The sequence below is a fragment of the Mesoplodon mirus genome (genome assembly GCF_964341445.2).
Source record: "Mesoplodon mirus genome assembly, chromosome: 18".
NCBI lineage: Eukaryota > Metazoa > Chordata > Mammalia > Artiodactyla > Ziphiidae > Mesoplodon > Mesoplodon mirus.
The window spans coordinates 24,241,365-24,264,667 of NC_138994.1; the positions used below are offsets into that span (position 1 = coordinate 24,241,365).

The 23,303-nt window shown below is 37.8% G+C and overlaps 1 protein-coding gene across 17 annotated transcripts in view; it reads right to left on the reverse strand.

Annotated features, from left to right (window-relative positions):
- CEP112 (centrosomal protein 112) overlaps positions 1-23,303 on the reverse strand; it is a 401,854-nt gene that overhangs the window by 369,276 nt on the left and 9,275 nt on the right. For 15 of the 17 annotated variants that reach the window (XM_082604740.1, XM_082604757.1, XM_082604756.1 and 12 more), the window contains exons 3-4: positions 22,569-22,759; positions 20,708-20,883 (exon numbers count right to left, since the gene is read on the reverse strand). In XM_082604740.1, coding sequence (XP_082460866.1) covers positions 20,708-20,883; positions 22,569-22,759 — 367 coding nt within the window. Of the gene's footprint in view, positions 1-20,707; positions 20,884-22,568; positions 22,760-23,303 lie in introns of those variants that run through there. The other 2 variants (XM_082604744.1, XM_082604745.1) reach the window with 2 other exon arrangements.

The window sequence follows — 23,303 nt, forward strand, 5'->3', positions numbered from 1 at the left end:
CCGTAAAAAGGAATAAAATTTTGCCCTTTGCAACAACATGGATGGACCTAAAATGTATTATGCTAAATGAAATAAGTCAGACAGAGAAAAGCAAACACTGAATGTTATCATTTATATGTGAAATCTAAAAAATAAAGCAAATAAATATAACAAAACAGAAACAGACTCACAAGCTAATTGTTACCAGTAGCAAGAGGGGTGGGGGGAGGGACAAGGTAGGAGGAGGGGATTAAGAGGTACAAACTACTATGTATAAAATAAATAAGATACAAGGATATATTGTACAGCACAGGGAATACAGCCAATATTTTATAATAACTTTAAATGGAATATAATCTATAAAAATACCGAATCACTAGTAATATGCCTGAAATTAATATAATATCATAAATCAACTATACTTTAATTTTTTAAAATGTAATGTCATAAAAAGGACAGGAACTGAAGGTCTGCCAGGCTCTGGTTTCGGAGACAGCTAGAAAGAGCAGGAAGTATGACTCTGGACAAGTAGGAGAGAATCAAAGTTCCTCTAAGTAGAAGGACAAAGTCAAACTCATCAAGAAACCAGAAGCAGGGATGGAGTTCCTTGTTCTTGAGAAGAAGCTGAAAATCAGTGCTGGTGACCAGTTCGGAAAGCTCTGGCTTATAAGAAGCTTTGTGCCCGGGAAAGGCAAGGAACACAGACATGGTCTCAAAGCCAAGGAACTAGACTCGTCGTATGAAAGGACAGAGTTCAAAGTGAAAAGAGGGGGACTTCCCTGGTGGCACAGTGGTGAAGAATCCGCCTGCCAATGCAGGGGACACGGGTTTGATCCCTGGTCCGGGAAGATCCCACGTGCCGCAGAGCAACTAAGCCCGTGCGCCACAACTACTGAGCCCACGTGCTACAACTACTGAAGCCCGCACACCCTACAGCCCATGCTCTGCAACAAGAGAAGCCACTGCAATGAGAAGCCCGCGCACCACAATGAAGAGTAGCCCCCGCTCGCCACAACTAGAGAAAGCCCGCGCGCAGCAATGAAGACCCAATGCAACCAAAAATAATTTTTAAAAATTAAAAAAAAAAAAGTGAAAAGAGGCATTTGGTTCCCCAAATTCCTATAAACAAGAGGCAGGCTAAGAAAACTACTCAGCTTAAAACAAATCATTGCTTCTGTTAAAAAGAAAAAAAAAAAAGATAATTCAGAAGGAAAAGTCAAGAACTCAAAAGACAGAGCAGAGAACCATGAAGAACACTTCCAGGAAGCAGCACTAAGCCCTAATCAAGAAACTGGCAAGAGGGCTTCCCTGGTGGCGCAGTGGTTGAGAGTCCACCTGCCGATGCAAGGGACACGGGTTCGTTGCCCGGTCTGGGAGGATCCCACATGCCGCGGAGCGACTGGGCCCGTGAGCCATGGCCGCTGAGCCTGCACGTCCAGAGCCTGTGCTCCGCAACAGGAGAGGCCGCAATAGTGAGAGGCCCTCGTACCATTAAAAAAAAAAGAAAGAAAGAAACTGGCAACCAACAACTGCTAGATTTCAGAATTTCTACAGAACTGTCATTGGTTTGTGTCTCCCATTTTCCCTGTTTTTTAAATGGGAATTCTCCAGTCCCTCTCTCACCACTGCGAAGTGGGGGGTACGTTAGGGGTAGTGGTCAGGGGAGGTAACTTATGACTTTAGTTCACAGGTGTTTACAATGGAAGAAGCCACACCAGGAAAGTATCACCTACATCTAGATACGATTTTTTTTTAATTATTTATTTATTTATTTATTTATTTATTTATGGCTGTGTTGGGTCTTCGTTTCTGTGCGTGGGCTTTCTTCTAGTTGCGGCGAGTGGGGGCCACTCTTCATCGCGGTGCGCGGGCCTCTCACTGTCGCGGCCTCTCTTGCTGCGGAGCACAAGCTCCAGACGCGCAGGCTCAGCAGTTGTGGCTCAGGCGGCATGTGGGATCTTCCCAGACCAGGACTCGAACCCTTGTCCCCTGCATTGGCAGGCAGATTCCCAACCACTGCGCCACCAGGGAAGCCCCTAGATACGATTTTTATTAGGTTTACTGAGGTATAATTTATGTACCGTAAAGCCATACCCATTTAAAATGTAGTTTTGACAAATGTATATACCTGTGTAACCAACACAATGAAGATACAGATTCTTTCCATCACACTCAGAAGTTCTCTTGGCCTCCTTGGCAATCAATCTACTCCCTCCCACAAACCCAGGCAACCTGCATTTTGCAGAATCTCTTATATACGGAATCAAACAGAATTTTTTTTTTTTTTTTTTTTTTTGCGTTATGCGGGCCTCTCACTGTTGTGGCCTCTCCCGTTGCGGAGCACAGGCTCCGGACGCGCAGGCTCAGCGGCCGTGGCTCACGGGCCCAGCCGCTCCGCAGCATGTGGGATCTTCCTGGACCGGGGCACGAACCCGCGTCCCCTGCATCGGCAGGCGGACTCCCAACCACTGCGCCACCAGGGAAGCCCCAGAATGCACTTTTTATGTCTTGCTCCTCTCACTAAGGAAGAGAGATTTAGCCAAGTTGTTGCATGTATCAAAGTTCATTTCCTTTTATTGATTAGAAGTATTCCATTATATGCATGAACCTTAATTTCCTTTCTGAGTCATGTACTGATGGACACTTATCTCCACATTTGGCTATTATGAATAAAGCTGCTATGGACATTCAAGAATTTATGTGGACATACATTTTCATTTCTCTTGACGTGTAGGAATAGAATTGTGAGGTCAAACGGTAAATTATCTAAAACTTTGTAAGAAATTGGTAAACTGTTTTCCAAAGTGGTGGTGCCACTTTATATTCCCATTAACGCTGTATGAGACTTCCAGTTTCATCTCATTGTCACCATACTTGGTTTTCTGTCTTTATCATTTTAGCCATTCTAATGGGTGTATAGTGGTATCACATTGTGCTTTATAATTTTCATTTCCCTGATAAAGGATGATGATGTCCATCTTTTCATGTGTGTACATTAGCCATTTATTTATATATACATTTTGTGAAGTGTCTGTAAAATCTTTTGCACATTAATTGGGTTGTTGTCTACTTTTCCTTGAGTTGCACATACTCTAGACACAAGTCATTTATCAGATATATGTATTTAGAATATTTTCTCTATACGTGGGGAGCACCATCTATTCATGATATAATACCCTTTGTATATTTTCTGGATACAATATGTTAATTAAGAATTTTAAAATCTATATTCATGCAGGAATATTGGTATGTAGTTTTACATTCTGGGAATGTCTGTCTTCTTTTGAAAACAAAGTAATACAGACTTAACAAAGTGAGTTGGGAAGCATTCCCTCTTTCTCTATTTCCTGAAAAAAATTTATGTAGGATGATATCATTTCTTCCATAAAAGCCTGATAGAATTCACCAAGGAAGCCATCTGGGCTTACAGATTTCTTTATAGGAAGGTAGTTAATTATAAAATAAATTTCTTTGGTTAACTATAGGGATACTCAGATTCCCCATTTCTTCTTGTCTTTTAAGGAATTCTTCTATTTCATCCAAATTTTCACTGATACAAAGTTGTTTATAATAGCCTCATTATACTTTTTTTTTTTTTTTTTTTTTTGGCCATGCCACATGCTTGCAGGATCTTACTTCCCTGACCAGGGATCGAACCCTGGGACCCTAGCAGTGAAAGTGAGGAGTCCTAACCACTGGACCACGAGGGAATTCCCACCTCATCATATTCTGAATGTCTGTAGGATCTGTGTGGAGCATCCTCTTTCATTCATTCCTGACGTTGCTAATTTGTGTTTTCTCTCCCATTTTTAAATTTTTAACTGTGGCAAAATACATGGAACATAAAATTTACCATCTTAACTACTTTTAACTGTTCAGTTCAGTGGTTGGAAATACAATCACAGTGCTGTGCAACCACCATCACCATCCATCTCTAGAGTTTTTCCATCTTCCCAAGACTGAAACACTCTACCTATTAAACAATAACTTCCCTTTCTCCTCTCCTCTCAGCCCCTGGCAAACACCATTCTACTTCCTGCCTCTATGAATTTATACTTCATATAAGTGGAATCATACAGTATTTTTCATTTTGTGACTGGCTTATCTGTCTTAGCATAATATCTTCAAGGTTCACCCATGTTGTAACATGTGTCAGAATTTCCTTCCTTTTTAAGGCTCAATAATATTCCATTGTATTATATGCCACATTTTTATGCATTCATCCATTGATGGACACTTGGGATGCTTCCATCTTTTGGCTACTGAAAATAATGATGCTATGTACAAGGCTATACACATATCTGTTTGGGTCCCGGTTTTCAATTATTTTGGATATATACACGGAAGTGGGATTTCTGTATGATATGGTAATTTTATTTTTAATTTTTTTTGATGAGCTGCTGAGTGTTCAACCACAGCTACACTATTTTACATTCCCACCAAGAGTACACAAGGGTCCAACTTCTCCACATCCTTGCCAAACACTTGTTTTGTTTGTTTGTTTTATAATAGCCATCCTAATAGATGGTATCTCATTATGGTTTTGACTTGCATTTCCAGAATGATTACTGATCATTTTTTTGGAGAAATGTCTATTCAAGTCCTTTGCCCACTTTTTAATCAAGTTGTTTGTTTTTGTTGTTGTTGAATTGTGGGGTTCTTCACATACTCTGGATATTAACCCTTTTTCAGGTAGGTGATTCGCAAATATTTTCTCCCATTCCATGGGTTGCCTTTTCACTCTGCTGATTGCGTCCTTTGATGCACAAAAGTTTTTAATTTTGACATGGTCCAATTTATCTACAGATTTTTTTGGTTGTTGCTTGTGCTTTTGGTATCATATCCAATATATCAATGCCAAATCCATCGTCATGAAGCTTTCCCCCGATATTTTAAGAGTTCTGTAGTTGTAGCTTTTACCTTTAGGTATTTGATCAATTTTGCATTAATTTTTTTTTTTTTTTTTTTGGCGGTACGCGGGCCTCTCACTCTTGTGGCCTCTCCCATTGCGAAGCACAGGCTCCGGATGCACAGGCTCAACGGCCATGGCTCACGGGCTCAGCCGCTCCACGGCATGTGGGATCCTCCCAGACCGGGGCACGAACCTGTGTCCCCTGCATCGGCAGGCGGACTCTCAACCACTGCGCCACCAGGGAAGCCCCACATTAATTTTTATATATAGTAAAAAGTAAGAGTCCAACTTCATTCTTTTGCAGGTGAATATCCAGTTTTGCCACACCATTTGTTGAAAAGACTGTCCTTTTCCTATTGAATGGTCTTGGCACCCCTGTCAAAAATCATTTGACCATATAAGCAAGGGCTTATCTCTGGGCTCTCTATTCTAATCTATTAGCCTATATGTCTGTCTTTATGCCAGTACCAGACTTTTTTATTAATTTATCCAATCATTAATTTGTTCATTCATTCATATTCATTTAACAAATAACTGAGTTATTAACTGTGCTCCATGGTACAGTGACAGGCCTTAGGAATATAATTGTGAGCAAGACAGAGTCTCTCTCCTAAAGGAGCTTTGTGAAGAGGAACCACAGACTGATATCAGAGCAGACTACACCCCTTCTATAGTTTGTTAAAGATTATTCCCAATAGTCTTTGCATCATCTTCATAAAACATGAAGTCATAAGGGAAAAAAAACGCTTTATTGATTGCTACATAGAGGTACCTAAGTACCATGGCCTCTATATCATTATTACTGACAAATTGTGGTGCCTCCCTTACCAAATTTGGTCAGTGTATTATGTGTTAACGGGCACACTAACATTTACGGTGGTGTCTGTCCTTTGTATAGAGGTTGGTTTGGGTACATTTCCTCTTTGCTTCAACAAATACCGAGCACAAAGAACATCTAGAATCTCCAAAGGTGTGTGGACTTATATATATTTTTGGTGCTCTCTCCAAGTGTTTTTAGCATCTCAGTGTAGCCAAGCAAGAAACTTATTTAATTCAAAAACTGCTAGTTATTTTTTATTTAAAATGCAAAAAATATATATGTTCATTACAAAAAGTAAATAAAACTGGCAACAGATCTAGCTTCCCACGTTTCCCAGCACAAACACCAAACGTGAAAGTGAACTGTAGGGTTGTGTACAGTTCTCTCTTTCCTTCATGTATCTTAGACTAGCATCAGCATTGACTGTCCTGCAAAATAGCCTTGTTTCCCAGAAACAGGAAGACTACTATACCTGGGTTGGGAGATCTATCCTTGCTATATCCAAAATAATAATGATAGAAAAGTAGATTAAAAATATTTACATGCTTGTAACATGTCTGATTTTTTTTTTCAACTCTAACAATTTTATAGCCACTTTTTACCTCCTCTTCTTTCCACACCTCTTTAGTCTCCATTATGAGGTGCTAGCTACTAGAAGGGAGGTAAGATTAAAACTGCACACTGGTGCAGAAAGCTCACTCTATCCTTTGAGGATAGCACGACACTGTTTAGATTACTGTGGCATTGTAGGAAGTTTTGAAATTAGAAAATGTTAGAATTCCAGTTTTGCTTTTCTCTTCCAAGACTGTTTTAGCTATTCAGTGTCACTTGAGATTCCATATGACTTTTAGGAAGTATTTTTCCTTTTCTGAAAAGAAAAAAAAAGCCACTGGAATTTTGATAGGGATTGTATTGTGTTGGCCAAAATGTTCATTCGGGTTTCCCATGTTACCCAACCCAATATTATTCAATATATCACTTTGGGTTGTATTGTACATCATAACAATATTAAGTCTTCCAATCCATGAACACATATCTTTCCATTTATTGGTGTCTTTTTAAATTCCTCTCAACAATATTTTGTAGTGTTTTTAGTGTACAAGTCCTTGGTCAAGTTTATTCCTAAGTATTTTATTCTTTTTGACACTGTTGTAAATGGAACTCTCTTAATTTCCTTTTCAGATTGTTCAGTTAGTGTATAAAATTGTGACTGATTTTTATTTGTTGGTTTTGTATCCTGCTACTTTGTTGAATTTATTTATTAGTTCTAATAGTTTTTTGTGGAATATTTAGTTTTCTGTATATAAGATCATATCATTTGTGAACAGAGATCATTTTTCTTCTTTCTTTTCAATTTCGATGACTTTTCTTTTTCTTGCCTCATTGCTCTGGTTAGGACTTCCAGTACTATGCTGAATAGAAGTGATGAGAGTGGGCATCCCTGTCTTATTACTGCTCTTAAAGGTAAAAGTTTTGCTTTCACTCTTAAGTATGCTGTTAGCTGTGGGCTTTTCATATACGGCCTTTATTATTTTGAGGTAGTTTCCTTCTATTCGTAGTTTGTCAAGTATTTTTATCATGAAAGGGTGTTAAATTCTGTCACATGCTTTTACTGCATCGAGATGATCACGTGTTTCTTTCCCATCATTCTGTTAATGTGGTGTACTAAAATGATTGTTTCATTTGTCAAATTTTCCTTGCATTCCAGGAATATATCCCACTTTGTCATGGTGTATAATCCTTTTAATGTGCTGTTGAATTGTTTGCTAGTATTTTTCTCAGGGTTTTTTCATCAATACTCATCAGGAATATTGGTTTTCAGTTTTCTTGTAGTGTCTTTGTCTGGCTTTGGTATCGTGGTAATGCTGGCCTCATACCATGAATCTTAAAGTATTCCCTCCTCTTCAATTTTGGAAGAGCTTAAGGAGGATTGGTGTTAACTATTCTTTAAATGTTTGACAGAATTCACCAGTGAAGCTATCTGGTCCTAGGCTTTTCTTTGTTGGAAGGTTTTTGAATACTGCTTCAATCTCCTTACTAGTTATAGGTCTGTTCTAGAAACAGAAATAGATTTTCTATTTCTTCATGATTCAGTCTTGGTAGGCTGTGCTCCTAGGAAATTATCCACTTCATCTAGGTTACCCAATGTGTTGGTTTACAACTGCTCATTGTACTCACTTATAATGCTTTTTATTTTTGTAAAATCAGTTGTAATGTCTCTTCTTTCATGTCTGATTTCAGTTGTCTTTTTTTCTAGTGGTTTCCATGATTTTCTCTAATGTTTTCCCATTTTCTGTTTTATTTCCTTTCTTCTGCTAGCTTCAGGGTTTGTTCTTTTCCTAGGTTCCTTAAGATGTAAATGTAGGTTGTTGATGTCAGATTTTTCTTTTTTAATGTAAGATTTTACAACTATAAATTCCCCTCATAGCACTGCTTTCACTGCATCCTATAAGTTTTGGTATGTTGTGTTTTCATTTTCATTTGTCTCAAGATATTTTCTGATTTCCTTTTTGATTTCTTTTTTGACTTCTTGACTATGAGTGTGTTATTTAATTTCCATATATTTATGAATTTTCCAGCTTTACTATTGATTCCTAGTTTCCCTATATTTTGATCAGCAAAGATACTCTGTATGATTTCAATCTTTTAAAATATATTAAAACTGGTTTTGTGGACTATCAAATGGTTTTATCCTGGAGAATATTCCATGTGCACTTGAGAAAAATGTATTCTACTGCTGTTGGATGGAATGTTCTCTATATATCGGTTTGGTCAAATTGGTCTGCAGTGTTGTTCAAGTCCTCTGTTTCTTTATGATCTTCTGATTGTTCTCACCATCACTGAATGTGTCGTACTGAAGTTTTCTTACCACTGTTGTAGAGCTATTTCTCCCTCCATTCTGTTGATGTTTGACTCATATATTTAAGACTTCTGATGTTTGGTGCATGTATGTTTATAACTGTTATATCTTCCTGGTTCATTGACCCTTTTATCATTATACAAGTTCATTCTTTGTAACAGGTTATTACTTAATCTATTTCTTATAATACAAATCCACTCCTGCCCTCTTTTGGTTACTATTTGCATGGAATATCTTTTCCATCCTTTCACTTTCAACTTGGATGTGTCCTTAGATCTAAAGTGAGTCCCTTGTAGGTAGCATATAGTTGGATATCTTTTTATTCAACTGCCTTTGTAATCCTATAAAAAATAAAAAGTGGAGTTGTAAACCAGAATTACCATTCTACAGGTTTTTATATTTACCAATGTATTTCTCTCTTTTTATTTCATGAGTCTAACTAGAATTTATCAATTTTATTTAACTTAAAAAAAAAATGTTTGCCTCCACTGACTTTATTGTTTTCCTGTTGCATTGATTTCCACTCTTACCTATTTTATTTCCTTCATTCTGCTTACATTGGATTCACTCAGCTCTTATTCTTCCATCTTCCAAAGGGAGAAGCTGTGACCACTGATTCTGGATTTTTCTTCTTTTCTGACACAAGCATTAAAAACCCTATATTTCCCTCTAAGCTGCATCTCATAAATTTTGATGTTGTATTTTCTTTATCATTTGGTTCAAAATTTCTATAAACCCTCATGATTTCTTTCGTGACAAATAGGTTATTTAGAGGCGAGTTTTTTTAATTTATAAACGTTTGACGGCTTTTCTGGATGTACTATAATTGTTTCCTTCTTATTAAATTCCGATGAGATCAGAAAACATGCTCTGTGTGACGTCCATCCTTTGAGACCAACTGAATTTCTTTTACAACCCAGACATGACTTATCCAGATGAACATACCATGTGCACTTGAAGAATGTGTAATCTGCACTTATTGGATGGGGTATTTCTTAGATGTCAACTAGGTTGAGGTAGCTCAGAGTATTGTTCAAATCTTCCATATCCTTGTTGATTCTTTGGTCACGTTGCTCCATAATTCCTAAGAAAGGGATATTAAAATCCGCAACAATGGCTGTAGACTTGTCTATTTCTCTCTTTAGCTCTTTTTACTTTTTGCTACATGTATTTTTTTTTAAAACAGATCTCTATTGGAGTATAACTGCTTCACAATACTGTGTTAGTTTCTGTTGTACAACAAAGTGAATCAGCCATATGCATACATATATCCCCATATCTCCTCCCTCTTGGATCTCCCTCCCACCCTCCCTATCCCACCCCTCTAGGTCATCGCAAAGCACCAAGCTGATCTCCCTGTGCTATGCTGCTGCTTCCCACTAGCTAACTGTTTTACATTCGGTAGTGTATATATGTCGATGCTGCTCTTACTTCACCCCAGCTTCCCCCTCCCCCCGCCATGTCCTCATGTTCATTCCCTATGTCTATGTCTTTATTCCTGCCCTGCCACTAGGTTCATCAGTACCATTTTTTTTTTAGATTCCATATATATGTGTTAGCATACGGTATTTGTTTGTCTCTTTCTGACTTACTTCACCCTGTATGACAGACTCTAGGTCCATCTACCTCACTACAAATAACTCAATTCCGTTTCTTTTTATGGCTGAATAATATTCTATTATATATATGTGCCACATCTTCTTTATCCATTCATCTGTCAATGGATATTTAGGTTGCTTCCATGTCCTCCTGGCTATTGTAAATAGTGCTGCAATGAACACTGTGGTACATGTCTCTTTTTGAATTATGGTTTTCTCAAGATATATGCCCAGTAGTGGGATTGCTGGGTCATATGATAGTTCTATTTTTAACGGAGCTGGAGGAATCAGGCTCCCCAACTTCAGACTATACTACAAAGCTACAGTAATCAAGACAGTATGGTACTAGCACAAAAACAGAAATATAGATCAATGGAACAGGATAGAAAGCCCAGAGATAAACCCACTCACATATGGGCACCTAATTTACAACAAAGGAAGCAAGAACATACAATGGAGAAAAGACAGTGTCTTCAATAAGTGGTGCTGGGAAAACTGCACAGCTACATGTAAAAGAATGAAATTAGAACAGCACCTAACACCATACACAAAAATAAACTCAAAATGGATTAAAGACCTAAATATAAGACCAGATACTATAAAACTCTTAGAGGAAAACAAAGGAAAAGCATTCTTTGACATAAACCACAGCAAGATCTTTTTTGACCCACCTCCTAGAGTAATGGAAATAAAAATAAACAAATGGAACCTAATAAAACTTCAAACCTTTTGCACAGCAAAGGAAACCATAAACAAGACGAAAAGACAACCCTCAGAATGGGAGAAAATATTTGCAAATGAAACAACGGACAAAGGATTAATCTCCAAAATATACAAACAGCTCATGGAGCTCAATATCAAAAAACAAACAATCCAGTTAAAAAATGGGTGGAAGACCTAAATAGACATTTCATCAAGGAAGACATACAGATGGCCAAAAGGCACATGAAAAGATGCTCAACATCACTAATTATTAGAGAAATGCAAATCAAAACTACAATGAGGTATCACCTCACACTGGTCAGAATGGCCATCATCAAAAAAATCTAGAAACAATAAATTCTGGAAAGAGTGTGGTGAAAAGGGAACCCCCCTGTACTGTTGGTAGGAATGTAAATTGATACAACCACTATGGAGAACAGTATGGAGCTTCCTTTGCTACATGTATTTTTGAAGCTCTATTATTTGATGCATACACACTTATAACTGTTACATCATGCTTATGAATTGACCCCTATATCATTACAAAATGATTCTATTCATCTCTGGTAATTCTCCTTGTCTTAAAGTCTATTTTATCTGATATTTAATATGGCCATTCCAGCTTTCTTATGTTTGTTGTTCCCATTACACATCTCTTTACATCCTTTTAGTTTTAATTTACTTGTCCTTATATGTATGTCTCTTACAGAAAACATACAGTTTGTTCGTGCTTTTTTATCCAGTCTAGCAACTGCTACCTTTAAATTAGAGTGTTGAGTCCATTTACATTTAATGTAATCACTGATATGGTTCTATTTACTCTGCCATTTTGCTATTGGTTTTACATTTGTCCCATCTTTCTTTGTTCCTGTTTTTTCTCATGTTCATTCTCTATGTCTATGTCTTTATTCCTGCCCTGCCACTAGGTTCATCAGTACCATTTTTTTTCCCAGCTTTTCCCAGTTTTTTTTTCCCAGTTTTCCCAGCACCACTTATTGAAGACACTGTGTTCATTGACTATTTCATTGTATTCCATTTTAATCCCTCTAGTTATATTTCTTTCTAGCTGTATGCCTTTCTATTATACTTTTAGTACTTGTTCGAGGTATGGGCTAGGCAAGCAGTCCCCAACCTTTTTGGCACCAGGGACCGGTTTTGTGGAGGGCAATTTTTCCACGGACAGGGTGGTGGGAGGGGAATGGTTCAGGTGATAATGTGACCAATGGGGAGCAGCAGATGAAGCTTCGTTCGCTTGCCCGCCGCTCACCTCCTGCTGTGCGGCCCAGTTCCTAACAGGCTGTGGACCATTACCGGTCCGTAGCCTGGGGGTTGGGGACCCCTGTGCTAGGCAATATCTAATATGCCCCCCAGTTATCCCCACATCCCTTGTGTAATGCCCTTTTCTTGAGTGTGGACTGAACCTAGTGACTTACTTCTAATAACCAGAATCTGGCAAAAGTGATTGATTATCACTTCGAAAACTACCTTACGAAAAGACTCTGGCTTCCATCTTGCTTACTTCCTCTGATGGAAGCCAGCTGCCTTATTGTGGGCTGTCCTACAAAATACAGAGCGCTGGTCTTTCAGGACAAGGGGGAGGAAGCACGGCCGAAGGTCTCCTGGAGTACTGATGTGCTATTTCTTGGCTGGGTTAGCAGCATAGGGATGTTTATTTTCTAACTGCTCTTTAAACTGTACCTGTCATTTTCATACACTTTTTACATATATGCTATGTTTCGCAGAGGTAAAACTTTTTAAGAGTAATACAACTACTGCCTTATAAATCAGAAAACTAAAATGAGAACTAACTTTATATTTCACATCTTTGCATTCATCTGAGCAGCAAGTAATACTGTTATATACCATCTGCAGAATACTTTTCTTACAGTATTGCTAAATATCAATGAAACATAAAAATAATTAGTAAAAATTAATACTGCTCTAAAGTATCAAATAACACTGAAAATAAGAAAATGAAAATAACGTCCATGGATCCACAACATATTTATTTTAATATTTCAAAGGGAACTTTATTAGGAATAAAAAGAAAAACAAAACTAAATCTTAAATAAATGAGAAGCTTGACAAAACCAAAAAATGACCAGAGATTCATAAACATTTTAAGACTTCGTATATTTCCCCATTTCCTACTTTAAAATAACACATTTGATTTTAAAATTAAAAACCAGCTTTAAAAGTCACTCATTTAAATCAACGTTTATTAATACATCTCTGGTTTAATAGTATCAACACTCAAGAGAGTATTTTATTTTAATTCCCTTTAAGTTTTAACAACACATATAAGCTTACTGTCATCCTTTTTTGTTTAAAAGAACAATCGGAACTAAACTGTTCAGTATTATGATCTCACAAAAAGAAACTTGCTTGTGAAACAAAGAGATACTTATTACAAAGCCCCACTCGTTAAAAAATTTTAAAAAGGAAGAAGTGACTAAATTTGTCAAAAATCTGACTCAATGAAAAAAAAAGCCTAAAAGAAATGCAAGGCCATTATTTTCAAAGCTATTCCATCTCAGTTACAAATTGTTGTCACTTGGCCTTGCCTTGGTAAATACTTAAGAATGATATTTAATTAGCACATCACTGTTGAAAATTAATGAGCAGCTAAGTGGTCCCATGAGTGTGTGAATCATACTGTTCTACTGAGGATCCTAAGAAAGTTTCCATCCCTTGTTTATGAAGCAGTCTTACCCCCAGAGCTCAAGGTTAAACGTCTACCTAACAAGTGTCCATTCTGGCAAAAAGACCAAGTTAATCACATTTGTTCCTCACTAAACGTTCTCTCCAAACACAATGATGAAAAAGACTGCCTTTTCTTTCATTAATTTAAGAAAAATGATTAATTTTTCTTTCTTCCAAAAAGACTTGTTGGGGAGAGGTCCTCTTAAACCTTAGACTGACCAACAGGAAGCTACCAGATACTGATCACGGGTGATCCTCACCAAAGAAGGGAGATACCCACAAAGTGCAGTAAGCACACAGCACAGGTCTCTCCCGGGGGCAGAGGCAGTTTAGATGCACCAACACCCACCTCCCACTGCCCACCTAGAGAGCAGCTCTCCACCTGGCAGGAAGACCCAGGTCTAGAACTCCAAGCCCCACTTGGTAGCCCCTAATCACATATGGCTACTTGAACTAATTAAAACCCAAAATTCAATTCCTCAGCCACAGTAGCCACACTGCAAGTGCTCAGCAGTCACATGTGAATAGTGGCTGCGATACTGCACAGCACAGCTGCAGAACATTCCCACCACTGTGGGATGTTGTATTATACTGCTGCAGAATATACGCAGTATACGTATGGAATGAAAATATGTAATGTACTACTGCAGAATGTATCTTTGCCTAATCAACAGGGCAATTCTTAAATAAAATGAATGTACTTTTTTGTGAATAATAGTTAAGGATGTTTTACTATGTGTAACCATAAGTACATTTTTTCATTATACTTGGTCACCATCTGCTGGCGATGTTCTTAAACTGCACCAGCACATGAAACACTGGCTGTACTGGGAGACATTTTTAAAGGACACAGTCTCAGCTCTTCACCACAATGCATTCCTGGAAAACCACATCATAAAGAGGCTCATTGTAAAGCAAATCATATTTTCCATAAGGGCAGGACTATAATTAGATTCTTCATTCCAAACTAAAATCTGGCATCAAATAACCCATGGAAAGATCTCATTAAAGCAAGATGCAGAAATTATAGTCCTCTATACTCATTTAAAATAGGATAATTATTCTCCAAGTCCTTTCTTAAAGGTATGAACATATTTTTTATTTGAAGGATACAACATAAATCAAAAGATAAAACTTTAATTTATATAAAGTTAACCTAAATCTAATATGGTAAAAGTAATAGATAATAGATAATAATTCTGCTTGCATGCTCCTAGAATTCTTAAGCAATCTGGATGATGACTCTTTATAAAGTGGCATCTGAGGAAATGTAAACAACTGCTGCCTTCTTTTTCAGCAGTGAAGTCCTCGAAAATAAGCAGCATTGTCTCTCCTCCACCGTGAAGCAGTGTTTAAAGGTCGGCACTGATTCCACATCTCTCCCCTTTGCTTTCTCCTAACTCGTAACTCTTAACCAAAGTTTCCAGTAGAAATAATAAGGGGTATTACATCATTATTTTTCATCTTCCCCTATTCCAGAACCTAACTACACTCTGGTGATAAGCTACCAGACCACATCATACTTGACTAAAAAGTTATAAAAATAATTACAAGACATTAAAAAGAAGCTTCAAAACATTTTTCACAGAACAGGAGGACAAGAATAAAATCTATTATCTTTGTGTCTGTCTTTGGGATAATGCACAGAAAAAAGCACATAGACACGACAAGAACTGAAGTCTAATGTCACTTAGGCAGCTTCTAATACACGCTGTGATAAAATGTTTAAAAACAGGGCCAGCCACACTGTGTTCCCTCTGTCCTGGAAAAGGGGGCTTGCTGAGTTATCTAAATAAAGACAGATTCAAAACCTCTTTTATTTTATTTTTACTTTATTTATTTTTTTATTTCTTTGGCCGCGCTGCGTGGCTTTCAAGATCTCAGTTTCCTGACCAGGGATTGAACCCGGGGCCCCGGCAGTGGACACACTGCGTCCTAACCACCGGACCACCAAGGAACTCCCAAAAGCCTCTTCTAAAATACTATTACCTCTCTTTATTCTGAGAGTGTGCAGGATTCATACTTACAATCAGAACTTTTCTGCATAGCCATTAATTTCTTTCTCTCAGGAACACAGAATGACTTTTAGGAACTGAAAATAATTAATGACCAACGGATCTTAAGACAATACCCTTTGGGAAGATTAGATAATGAGAGAAGCAAAAGAGCAGTCACTCTAACAAGCAAGCCCCTGTGAGGCCTGTTAAAGTAACCATCCCCCCACCATTGATGATGGCGTTAACAACAGCCAACGCTTTCATAGCTCCCGTGTCAGAAGCTCGACATGCAGTATTCACTTCACCCACACGACTCTGACGTTAGTACTACCCCCATCTCCAACTTACACGAGACAAAACTGGGGTTTAGAGAAAGTAAGTAACTTGCCTGAGGACACAGGGTTCCCAAGTGTCCCAAGTGATATTTGAGCAAAGGCAAACTGCCTCATTTCAGCTCAACCTAGAAATAACCAAGAACAAAGGTATAGTCGCCCAAGATTGCGAACACAGCTCAAGTGGAGAAAAAATGGATTATAGTGAAGTTTCCGTATTTGCTGCATAAAGTACTCATGCCTACATGGAACACCAGAAAGAATATGGGGTCTGGAATCACAAAGACCTAGATTCCAATACTGAATCCATCACTGGGAAAGTTTATTGACCTTACTGAAGCTGTTACCTCATCAATTAATACAAAGGGCCATTTTGTCAACCTCACAGAATTACAGAGAGGATGAAATCAGATAACTTACAAGACTTCTAGAAGAATATTTAGCATACAGTAGGTGCTCCATAAACGTACAACTTGCCTCACTTGGTTCCTATTTTAACGAACTAGAAATACAAGTGAAATCCACAAACACTGAGATTGTTTATTGGGAAAATTTCATTCTTATGTTTAAATATGTATATTTGCTACATATGGTTAGATTTATTAATGTGCATCACTACTGTAAATAGTGTGTATGTCCAACATTTTAATAAGGTAGTATTTTGGAAGGCAACTTGACACCATCTATCAAAAAATGTGTGATTATTAAAAATAACATAGACATGTGTACAAAAAATTTCTGAATTACTCCCACTCCCTAAAGGTAAAACAGTTTCGTATGTGGCACCCAGAAATATTCCATGCACACGTACCCATACGTATCCATATATCCTCTTTAAAATACACACACACACACACACGAATGGAAGCTTACTACACTTTTATGTACTTCTTTTGAACTTTATACATCTCAGAGATCATTCCATACTAGCCCATACATTTTTGTTACCGTTGCACAAGATGTTGAACCTACAAATAATCCCACCAACAGCTCACCCACTAAGTGTTTTACTGTGCCCAGCTACAGCATCACTAATAGGCCAAACACACACAGGTGCATGATGATGTCTGGACCAGGACGTTAACTAAGGCGTTCTTTTAACACTAAAGAATCAAAAGCAACGAGATGTGTGAGTTACAGTAAATCTACGCTATGGATTATTATCTGTGATGAAAATGATTACACAGGTTACATGACACAGGATTAAGACACAGTTAAGTGACAAAAGAACACTACATGTAGTACAAGCCAACTTATAATTTTTGATTACATACGTGCGGGTATGTGTGTACTATGGAATGATACACACCAAATTGTTGATGCCAACTACCTCTCGTGAGGGAAGCGAAGCAAGAACATGGAGGGAAGGACTCTTTTTACCCTTCATAGTTCTACACTGAGGTTTTTACAAAGAGCGTGTATCATATATAGACTGTATCATTTTCTAAAATGAGGATAAAAACTGTATCAGTCATCTATTGCTGCATAACCAATTACCACAGACATAACAGCTTTAAACAACACATACATTTTCTCATAGTTTCTGTGGGTCGGAAGTGCAGGTGCAGCCGAGCTCAGTCCTCTGCTTAAGGCCACACAAGGCTGCAATCAGGGTTTGCCCAGAGCTGGGTTCTCATCCGGAGACTCAATGAGGGAAGAATCTGCTTCCCCATTGTCACGGTCGTCGGCAGCTTCCATTCCTTCTGGATATGGGATTCACGGCAGCCAGCTTCTTCAAGCCAGCAAGGAAGAGACAGCAAAAGCCTCTAGAGCCAGGCTGCCAGCAGGGCAGAGTCTTATGTACCGTAATGTATTCGTGGAAGTGACAGCCCATCACCACTGCCATATTCTATTGGTTAGAAGCCACTCACAGGTCCTGCCCACACTCAAGGAGGAGGGACTGTACAAGGCTGTCAACACCTAGAGCAGGATCTCGGGGCCACCTGAAACTCTGTGTACCACAAAGACAATTAGGATCTTTACCATCTCTCAATGGTAAGCACCTGAAAGATGACCGGGAAGTAATTTATATGGATGTATTTCATGGTTGTCTAAATGAAATTAACCAAACTGTACAGGCAGGAGATCTATGTCTATGGTCTCATTAGTAACATTTTGTAAAACCATGCTCCAAGTTCAAATATAATTCAAGTATTTCATTGTCAAGAAAAGAAGCAGCTATTTGACATTAAATACAATAAAAGATCTCTAATAAAATGTCAAGGCAATTTGGAAAGTGGTTTTTCTAAAATAAACCATGGGTAATAACATAAGCTTACACCAAGAACTATGAAAAAGGAAAGCAAAGGATAAAACCAGGACAGGATTAGTTATGTGTTGAAACTGTCTGAAGTGAAATGCTAAGTTTACTAGTGTGCAATGTGTATTTGGTGGAAAAAAGCATGATAATAAGCCTGATAGAATATGACCTCATAATACTTCTAGTGTGTCTAGAATGAGGCTACATGCCACATCCTACAGGAAGAATAAAGGTAAAGGAAAGGTGCCATCTATTGAATAGGGAGTCCTAACAAAGAGGCTTCAAAAGGACTCTGCATCTTTAATAATATAAAAAGGCTAGGACACAAACAGCATAATCTAAAATGCCATTAGAAATACTTCACATACAAAAAGGTCTAAGTAAAGCAGGATTTTATAAAGTGATCAAAAAAGAAACACTAAGGGGGAAAATCTTTTAAGATTAAAGAGGATGTTCAAAGGACAAGCTGAAGTGGTTGTAACATTTATGAGGCAGCATTAAACTTCAGTTCTAAGTAACAATAAATTATTCACTACAAAAACATACATGTGTCAAATATTATAAGCCTCTTAAACTTTTTAAACAATTTCTTGCAGAACGGAGGAGATGTATTAGGTCAACATGAGCAGATTCTAACTTTTTCAGCAGCACAGTATGACCACTCAGAGCAAAGGAACAACTTCAGAAAAAAATATGAAGACAGACCATCAATAGATTCCACCACCACTACTGATCTGATCTCACACATTTTGTATCTGGTCTTAAATCCATTGTATTGCCTTTAGATGAAGTAAATGTTAGTTTTATTTTTAAGTGCCTTCATATATGTAAAATTACAAATATCTGTTAATTAATGTACATGCAAGTCAAAATTTTTAAATAGATCAAGTTAAATTAAGAGAAGCATGTAAGTAAAGATACCCCTGAGAAGTTTTGTTTTTGCAGCCCTACTTGGCCTTGGCCTTAGTGAAATTCTAACACTTGACTAGAAAGAGACTTGCCTTTTCCAGTTCCTTCACTGCCTTTACTAATTGCATTGTTAAAAATATAAAAAGGTTAGGACACAAACAGGGCATCTCTGTAGCCTATAACCACACATCTCTTAACTTCTTCTAAAATTTATCCTTCCCTCAACTTTTTCTAACAGTACTTTTTGCAAATCCTTGTGAGCCACTCTCTCTGCCACGATATGCCTGTCTCAAAGGGGTTGTGTCCAGAATAAATTCAATGTGTGGCAGTGCCTAACAGCCCATTCACTGACTCGTGTAGGCACTCACCAAAAACTAAGACTCATGCCGTTTGTCACAGGTGCCCGCCCAGGGCCAGGCACTGGAAATACCGTGCAGACAGGAAGAACACTGTCCCTGCCTCAGTCCCTGTAACGAGACCACAATCTCCTTACACCCCCACTTACTGCTACACAGCTAACAAAAATTCCACAGTCACACCTCTTCTGCTTCTAAATCTCCTAGGAAGGCAAAAATTAGTATTTAACACCACCAGCTATGGACTCATCTATTGATTCCTTTTCACTCTTCCGAAACATGTCCTTAATTATATCACCTCTTCCTGTTCCATATTAATTTGTTTCCCTTTCTAATAAAAAAATTTCACATGGACTGGATCTCTTGCTTTCTGTTCACCTGTTCTTTTCCACCATAATACCTGAGGTCTGAAAAACATAACCAGACTATATCAACTACGAAGACATTTGAAATTACTAATAAGATTTCTGTATCTTTTAAGGAATAAACAAAAAAAAAATTATAGCAGAAAAGAAAGATAACATTGTTAACCTATTCAAATTCCCAAAATTAAAATTACCAAGAGAATGGTGAGGAGTGATGTATGAATTGACACTGTCCAATATTTTAACATTTCAGGGAACAGTGCCAAAGGTAAAACTCAAAATCGGATAAAAGTCCAATTTAAATCTATCCGTCCTAAAGGCCAAAAGTTATGCTACAACAACAATTATTTTATTGTGTACTTAAAAAACTTAGAAGTTCAGTTTTATTTGTACTAAAAATCCTATTTAAGCTTAGTACTCTAGTAAGAAAGCACAGTTTAATAGGGTTTATGTTTGCATTCATTATTTTATTAAATCAAAATGAATACTGTTCAATGAGGGGGAAAGGACAGAAATTCAAGCATAAGCTTCAAGATGGATATGGAGGATGTTATATTTGCTTGAAGTCAGTGAAATGTTCTTAATTCATGCTTGTCATAAAGGAAAACAGAGAACTGTGTCATTTAAAGATTTTCAGACACCGCTTTCCAAGCAGTGGACAAGATAGAAATATTTAACATATATCCAAAAAGCAGCTAAAAACATAATATAATCTTGAGTATACAATAAATGGAAAAGCAAAACTGTTATTTTACCTATACAACATTCCTTCATAGTCCTCAACTTCATAGCAAAAATATAAAGTAAACCAACTGTTTACCATAAAAAAAACATGGAAAAATGGAATGTATTAACCAGTTCCAAACACGGGCTAAATAATGAAACACACTTGAAACCCCAAGTTCATGGCGTACCTCTGGACATGGGTCGGCGACTGTACCAAAGAGCAATCTTCTCCAGAAGAAAGCGTCCGTGACTCGCTGAATCTGTGCTCACCATTCCCCAGCTCGCCCATCACCCAGTCTGGTAATCCTTCCGGGCCGGACAATCCTTTGGCTTGTGCTGGATTTGGTTCATCAAAATAGATGGACTGATTTTTAAAAATTAGAAAAATTATTCTTTCAAAATGTACTATATGAGATAATCAGTTAAGATTTCCATCAAGTTTAGTGACAACCTTTCAAATACTCAAATTCAATTACATAAAAATATATAAAAATGTATCATTCAATGAAATATTAAAATACATAAAATGGATAACTTATTTACATTTTAGTTATGTTGTGCTGTATAAGAAATCTGATAAATGATAAAATTACATGACAGATACATCTGATAATAATGATTTATATTACAAAAGAAATATTAGCTGTATGAAAAGATAAGTGAAAAGTTCTTTTTAAATCATGTGCTCTCCTATTTTTCTGTGATCATTAACTACTCTGCTCACACACACACACACACACACACAAATCAGTAGGCAGAGAAACCAAAATCAATAAAAATCAGAAATAAAAATTTCTAGTCATCCTGCAGTATCCCACAACTAGCTGAAAAATCCAAAACGGGTCTCTAGGCCTTTACATTATTAACATTTATAAAATAAAGCCCTTTCCTACAATTCCATAAAATGAGTGTGAAAGGGAAAGCACGATACAATACACTCATATTTCAACATCTGAATGTGTTTCAGAAAATGTTCTACCTTCGGTCATTAAGAACAGATGGACCAGGACTTCCCTGGTGGCGCAGTGGTTAAGAATCCGCCTGCCAATACAGGGGACACGAGTTCGAGCCCTGGTCCAGGAAGATCCCACATGCCGCGAAGCAACTAAGCCCGTGCACCACAACTGAGCCTGCGCTCTAGAGCCCGTGAGCCACAACTACTGAGCCCACGTGCCACAACTACTGAAGCCTGTGTGCCTAGAGCCCGTGCTCTGCAAGAAGAGAAGCCACCGCAATGAGAAGCCCCCGCTCGCCTCAACTAGAGAAAGCCCACGTGCAGCAACAAAGACCCAACACAGCCAAAAAATAATAAAAAAAACAAAACAAGAATCCGCTTGCCAATGCAGGGGACACAATGGTCTGGGAAGATCCCACAAGCAGCAGAGAAACTAAGCCCATGCGCCACAACTACTGAGCCTGCACTCTAGAGCCCGCAAGCCACAACTACTGAACCCACGTGCCACAGCTACTGAAGCCCGTGCGCCTAGAGCCCATGCTCTGCAACAAAAGAAGCCACCACAATGAGAAGCCCGTGCACTGCAACGAAGAGTAGCCCCCACTCGCTGCAACTAGAGAAAGCCCACGCGCAGCAACAAAGACCCAACGCAGCCAAAAATAAATAAATAAATAATAAATAACTTTTTTAAAAAAACTTAAAAAAAAGTCATTCAATCCAACCTCTCATTACATAAATAATACATATAGAAGAGCTTAATAAACTAGAATTTACTGACATCCATAAATTATTACATAATCCAGTGAAAATTAGTGGGAAATTAAGGCTCAATATTTAAAAATTCATTTTAATGTTTTTAGAAATATTGTAGTATACTGCAGGATGACTAAATCAATTAAGTATGGTTCCATTAGAGCTCAGTATCTGATTTCCATTCAAGGTGGAAAAAAACTGAATCAGGGAGCAAAAAAATAGTTTTAGCTAACATATTTTCTAGGACTTGTAACTTAATAATATGACCATTCCCAAATGGGATGATAAATTGACACTTTTAGAGAAACAAACAAATGCATCTTTTGGTCAAAGACACCTACCATGTATGAAGGTAAAGTTTTCAGCGTCCCTGGCTCAGGGCGGTGGGTGAAAGGGCCCGTGAGAGCCCCTTGCCTGAGCATGTGTAGTAAGAGCTTTGCGTACAGATTCCGATTCCTCCTGCCTGTGACCCCTGCTCCTGTTCCTGAAGGCTCACACAGTTTTCTAATCCAAAGTGCACACCTCTGCCGCTCTAGAAATATACAGGAGCTGTTAGAGACTTGAGTTTTCAGAAAATAAAACATTACATTAAAGACCCATAAAACATCTGCTCTAGTCTGCAGCAGGGGTTGGCGGACAGCAAATATTTTAGGTTTTGCAGCCATATGATATCTACCCAACTCTGCCGCTGTAGCATGAAAGCAGCCACACAGCATTCACACCACACGTCACCAAATGGTTATGGCTGTTTTCTAATAAAACTTTACAAAAAAGGCAGCAGCCTGGATGTGGCCCAGGGGCTACAGCTTGCCAACCCACCCTGGTCTAGAGTTTAACTTTAAACTAGTAATAAGATCTCAGGATTGCTACCAAATAAATCTCTGAGACAAAAATGTTGCTGTAAAACCATCTCTAAAATAATTTCAGTTGTGTTGAAAAATCTTTCTGTAATTCTCATTACACAAACCAAGAGAGAGAGAATGCAATCTTATTTAGCATTTTAAACCTAATCTAAAATTGAATCTCAAATGTTTTATTTATTAAACTGGTAATCTTCAGGGATTTGTGGATGATTT